The sequence below is a fragment of the Salminus brasiliensis genome, chromosome 1, assembly GCF_030463535.1.
Source record: "Salminus brasiliensis chromosome 1, fSalBra1.hap2, whole genome shotgun sequence".
Lineage (NCBI taxonomy): Eukaryota > Metazoa > Chordata > Actinopteri > Characiformes > Bryconidae > Salminus > Salminus brasiliensis.
The window spans coordinates 47,375,192-47,381,488 of NC_132878.1; the positions used below are offsets into that span (position 1 = coordinate 47,375,192).

Below are 6,297 nucleotides of genomic sequence, written 5' to 3' on the forward strand. Positions count from 1 at the left end.
ATTGAACTCAAATAAACACATTCATGGATTCTTTTAATAATGTTTTCGTATTAACATTTGAATTACCTATCGTCTTCATTTTTTGTTCATATTTATTGCAAGGCCATTAAACTGCACTATTTCCATATTTTAGTGTAAAGAATTGAGTTGGTCTACTTCGACAGCTTAACAGAGATTTTTAAAATTTGTCATTCTTAAAATTTGCAGAGTGAGCAAAGTAAGGGAAATGCAAAGCTTTTTAAAGGTATCCGGTTAGATTTGATGACGTTGGGATGACCGTAAAAAGTGACGTGGGAAGGGCAATGTAATATTTCCTTCTTTAGCAAACCCTGTTCAACCAAAAATCAAAAAATTCCAGTCTGATCATAAATGATCAAATGGATAAACAACTGAACAATATATAATCATTGGTAGATGCTAAACATTACTGACCCACAACTGACCTCAATTTCATGTGTCATGAATTCATCGAAAGGAAACGTCTAGAAATCTCTTGGTCGTTCTTGGAATGCAAACGGCGGAGTTTATTGCGTCAGAAACGCCTTTCAGCCTCTGTGAGCTCAGGTGTAGCGCCCTCGCCTGACCCGTGCGAGTACTACAACCCTTAACAAGTGCACCACGTGACTTAGAAGAAAGTGAGTGATGGGTTCAATAACAGTAAGCCCAGACAGTGTAGGCCACTGGTCATCTTTGTTGGGCAAACACTTGGACAAAAGATGTATTTAGTTTTGGTGGTAAACCTATCTTACCAGTTTTAGCTGTGGGAACTCTTCTGTATCGGACTGCTGAGCTGAAGTCCACACGTGTTGTGTTACACCTGCTATGTCGCTGCGCACCGCTCCAGAGTACTTTCCTCCCAGCGATGCACCATCTGCGCGGTCATGTCGGAGAAGCGAGGTAGGAAACTTCACCCATCCTGACTGTGATGTAGTGTTGCTTAGCGTGTGTGTACACAAACTAGCCTGTAGTGTTGTTAAAGACCTCTAAGGTTACAATGATCAAAGCTGCATCTATTAATCTGTAGCTGCTTTTTTTCATATAAACTCCATGTGTGTGGAGACCTGCTCAATTAAGGGCACAAATTGGGGTTTGTCTAGTTTTTGCTGCAACCTTACTCTTCTAGAAAGGTTGAATGATTGCAGTTATCTGTGAGATCATTAGCGTGTTCAGGTACTGATGTTGGCTCATTATTTCTGGATCTTAGACCACTCCAGCTCATTCTCATGGTATTGGCTGGAGTTTTAGCTGATGCTTGGCTTTGGGCATGGTTACCATAGGCTCATATGTTGCTGCTTATTAAAGTCATGTGTGCACAACTGAACACCTATGTCAGCAATAGGTAAACTTAAAGTAACTGAGTTCACTTACGTGAAGGGGTGTCTGGATACTTTTGGACAGAGTGTAAATGCAAGGTAGAAGGAAATTGCACATAATCCAATTTCTCCTGTAGTGGACATGGGCTTATGTGGTGTCTTAACGAATGATGACTTAGAGCTCCGACGATGATGAGAGGAGGCTGAAGAGAAGAGAGAAGAACCGGGTGGCAGCACAGAGGAGCCGCAAAAGACAGACCCAGAGAGCTGATGAGCTACACGAGGTGTGTTCACATACCACACATATATTTGTTAGTCTTATCATACAGGTGAGACAACCTTTTTAAAAACGATAGTTTAAAAATTAGTTATCTGTGTTTTACTCCCTGTAAACTATTTCAAGTTTAGCCCAATTTTGGGGCAGCCTGGTGTCTAAGATTTAAACACTAGTTTTTGGCACTGCCATGAGAACAGTCATCATACAGGTCTCATAATGATTAAACAGGGATTTGGATAGAGGAAGTTTTCTTTTACTTCACTTTGAAAGGGTAAGGAAAAGCACAAACTGTGTAGAATTCATTGCAGTTAACTAATCCTACGAATTCTAACGAATACACCATCATGAAAGCCATACAATACTTAACACTGTGATGGTAAGGGAGTAGGGGGCCAAACATTAAACAGGACACACAAAAACATCCCACTACTCAGGCCATGAGCAATGCTCGAAGTCAAAAATCAAGGTAAAAAGACACATCATTGCAGTGAGGTTTCTGCAGACAGAAACACATTATCAATGAGAGGGCAACCGAGAACGGCCAGACAAACCCTAACCCAAACTGGTTTCATTAACATGAACTGTGTTATTTAGAGTCACCGACCTTCCCATTTACCAGATCTGAATCCAGTAGAACACAATTGAGATGTAATAGAATGACAGATTCTGAAAAAGCTGTAGAAATTGCATGACACAATCATGTCAACATGGACTAGATTCTAAAAGGTCTGTTTCCAGCATCTTGTGGAATCCATGCCATGAGATGCGAGGGCCTACCGAGTATCTGTGTAGTTTTCTGATAGAGTGCTCTGTGAGTAATATACCTACTGCTTTCATCTTAACGTAAAACCTGATGATGAATAATATGTTTTGCTTTTGCAATTTTATTGTTTTACACAGTCTTTAATGTTGTGTATGGTGGGTCTTTCACCACTCTCCACTGTTTCTTACAGAATCAAAAAATGTTTTTGACCTTAGACAATGTACAATAGAAGTAGGTGAAGAATTGTAGCTAATAATTTTCATCAATCAGTACCTAACAGAAATCCTGGTGACCCACTATCTTGCAATGTTTGATTCATTCACTTCCCTAAACACATCTGATCCAGATCAGGAATTTCTCAAAGAATCAGCTGATGAGTCTGATCAGGGGTGCTTGAAAGTATGTAGGAGCAAGGTTAAGAAACTTAAGATACTGGCTTCAGGTTCTTCAGCTGTAATGTAGTTGACTGTAGTTGACAGGTCAAGATGTGTTTGGTGTTTGAAGTTTGCTTCCTTCGCTTTACATAAGCGTATGTACTGCCAGTTAAGACACAGAAAAAAATCTATTTTTGTGGTGTAATGTGTGATTCTTCTAATGAAAGCTACAATAAATAGCTAATCATCCCATTCTAGGTGACAGCTGCTAATGTTTTTATTCATGTGATGTACTTTTGTCCATTTTTATAGTTAATGCTCTTGTACAGTTTACTTTGGACAGATTATTTAACACACTCCAGTTGCTTTTCATTGCAGTAAAAATGCAATACACAAAATACAATTTACTTTGCAAGATGTTTAAACATAATTAGGTATAAGAAACCTAAATGTTTCAGACACTAAATAAAGAGTTTTCTTTGTTTGGTGGTGTGTGATATGGAAGTGTGTGTGATGTGTGTTCCTGTACAAAAAAAAGACTTGCATAGTTGGTGCAGTTTATTTTTACACATATGAATGTGGTAAGCGTGACTTTAATGCACAAGAGAAAAAAAGAGAACAATCCTCTGGTCTTTGAGATTTGTAATGAGTACTTTGAAGGCCTAAATGTAAGTGTAAGTAAAATGTATGGTTTTGGTCTTAAAATTGAAAGTGTAAATGAATGAAAGTACTCAAAGTATTCATTTTGAAAATGACTTGATCTTTCAAAATAATACAGTGCAGTAACAAAGTGCAGTTATTTGAGTATTTTGGTCACCAGTCATGTCTTTGGTGATTGACTGCATTTGGAGTAAGGAGAAAGTGTGTACATTTGACATTTCAGCTTTAAATCAGTGGTGTGTGTGTAATGCTAATGAGTGTAGTTTCTGGTGAGTTATTTAACTGTTCAGGATGAAAATGTCCCCACACAGGCATACGAGTGTTTGGAGCAGCAGAACAGTTTGCTGAAGAAGGAGGTTCAGCTGTTGCTTGAGGAACAGAAACGTCTGGCAGAGGCCCTCCAGTCCCACGAGCCTCTGTGCCCTATTCTAAACAGTGCCGTGCTCCCAGCAGCCAGGACCACGGATGAAATCCCTCCCTGAATTTACCGCCAGACAACAGACATTATTTACAAAAATTGTCAAAATGAATTGTCAAAATATTTTTTTGGTAAATACCCATTAAATGCCTTGTTGTTCTCATTACCAAGATGTGGCATCTTGATGTGTTGGTCTTTGAAAATGAGTCTTGCAAATGCAGTTTGGAATTCATCACAATAATCTCTAGAAGTTTTTGTTTCTAGAAGAAGCATGTCCAGTCTGTGACACAATATTTCAGTTTCATTTTGATGCTGTGGGAACATTTTGTCAGATAGTATTCACTCACGTGAAATTATTTTGTAGTACCTCTGCAATTTCACCACCTAACCACTAACTATCTATCTGGTGCACCACTGTAGTTTCAGTGCCACAAGAAGGAACACTTCTCCTTTACACAAAGTGCTTGACCAAAATATCTCCCCTGTGTTTCAGGACATCATGTTGACTATAAACCATGTTAACAAGTGCTTGATTTTATATGAAACATTTACTTATGAATGGAATCATGTACAGAATTTCTAACATATGCAATGTGGATGTCCTCAAATGCATCTAGTCTATGCAGGTTACTTAAAGTGTAAAGTGTTTGCATTTTTTTTTATGGAGAGTTCCACTGTTATTTTTTACTAAATGGTATTTCAGTTATTGTTGTGTAAATAAAGTAATTTAGAGAGTGACTTAGTGTGAAAAGGTTCATTGTAAAGAAACTTACTGACTGATTTCTTCACAGCGAAGATGATTGTTTGTGACAGGTTGTGATGTCTACAGTGTCCAAAAACACCAGTGAACCCAGACGTTTCTTCTGAGTTTTTATATGTAATGTTGAGACAGATTATAATTGGATAAATGAACAAATGTTTACTTTGCTGACTGTTTTGTTTTCCAATGCCATGTGTGTACTCCTGCCAGTAATGAATGTTTAAAATAAAATAAAAAATTAAGTCAAAATCTTTTCAAAAATGGCATCAGGCCAATGTATTTGTATCAGTAGGACCTTGTTAGGTAATTTTCAGAGAAAGAGACTGTGACTACAACCCTTATTAACTGGGCCCCACCCTACTCAAAGGTGTAAATGGATTTTAAAAGAATGTTTTTCTCTTGAAAATGTAATACAGTAAAGTAGAAAATCTTGTCTGATCAATTATATTTATATTAGGAGAACTTTTTTTACTTTATTTACAAATTGTCTTAATTACAATTATGTGAAGGAACTGTTTTTCCCCTCAAGCGTTCTTCACTAGTGGGTGGACTTTTTCCAACATGAAAAAGTAACACAAACATAACTGGGTTTAACTTTTGAATCATCAATGCATTTCATGGATGTGCACTAGGGGCATGAATATACTTTACTCTGGTCTGTTCTGAGCACATGATTCAGTTGGATTGTTTGATATTCCACAGATATCTCACAGAATGAAGAAAGGTCAGTTATTTCTACGTGGGTTCTTGCATAACCCAAGCCCCTCATCATCATCATCATTATCATCCACTGTACTTTGTTAAGCTGCAGTCTGATGTCAGGTGGTGCATCCCTCAGCGCAATGCAAACCAACACGGGCATCTATGAGCTACTGCAGCAGAATTAAGCAGCAGAATTCTCTATTCTAACTTTCTTCTCCACGCACGTGGAGCTGTGCAATATTCCAGTATATACCTATCCTAGCTAGCGGGTGGAAATTTGCAATGATAAAATGGGGAGACGACTGCGACCCGCATCACACCTCACGTTTTTTTTAAGCTAAAAGTATCTCCAAAAGAAAAAAACTGCAGGTAAATAAACTTTACATCCTATATATGAGAGGTGCTCTAGGTGCTAGCTACCTTACACTGCAGTTCTATATGCACTCTGTACTTGCATAGAATCTTTTCCGTTCCTGCTGACAATGTATTTTGAAAACCACTCTTTTCTGGTACTGAAGCAAGAATAATTGCATCTGTGTGTAGATTAGGCTCCTCTGCCTTCTGTTGTAAACTCTAATTATCCGAGAAAGAAAGGTATCACTAGACTCGACTGTCACTGTCCCGAAATATCTCTCCCATATCTCAAATATGGATAGAATCAACATATCAGTAGTCATTGTAAACATCTTAGGGAATGTTTTGGGCAATGCGTTGGGGGATGTGATGTATAAGTTAGGTAAACTCTACATCAGTCAATACCATACATGTGAGCAATTCTGTTTGACCGGCAGCACAGACCTTATAAGGTCATGCAATTAGTAGCAAAGCTATAGATAGAGGTGTGGGCATCTTTCTGTTCAGGATGTTCCCTCGATGATACTAGCTATGTTTGGGAGGAGTCCTGGTCACAGCGTATCGCTTCTCCAAACGCACATGGATGCACACACACACTGAAAGAGTGTGCAGCAGACACTTCTTTGTTTCTCTTCCAGTTTTCTCTTCTCATTCGAAAAGTTCCTAAGTGGGACCC

The 6,297-nt window shown here is 38.4% G+C and overlaps 1 protein-coding gene across 1 annotated transcript; it reads left to right on the top strand.

Moving 5' to 3' along the window:
* Positions 1–663: 663 nt before the first annotated feature.
* Positions 664–4,768, top strand: batf3 (basic leucine zipper transcription factor, ATF-like 3). Its single transcript, XM_072695958.1, has 3 exons — positions 664–897; positions 1,493–1,597; positions 3,699–4,768. Exons 1-3 carry the CDS (start codon positions 823–825, stop codon positions 3,867–3,869), a joined length of 351 nt encoding a protein of 116 aa, XP_072552059.1. The 5' UTR covers positions 664–822; the 3' UTR covers positions 3,870–4,768.
* Positions 4,769–6,297: the final 1,529 nt, after the last annotated feature.

What these genes read in the sequence shown, in the direction of transcription:
- batf3 (XM_072695958.1), top strand. Translation starts at nt 823, where the DNA reads ATGTCGCTGCGCACCGCTCCAGAGTACTTTCCTCCCAGCGATGCACCA. An exon ending in GGTCATGTCGGAGAAGCGAG is followed by an intron (nt 898 to 1,492) that starts GTAGGAAACTTC and finishes ATGATGACTTAG; the next exon opens with AGCTCCGACGATGATGAGAG. An exon ending in GAGCTGATGAGCTACACGAG is followed by an intron (nt 1,598 to 3,698) that starts GTGTGTTCACAT and finishes GTCCCCACACAG; the next exon opens with GCATACGAGTGTTTGGAGCA.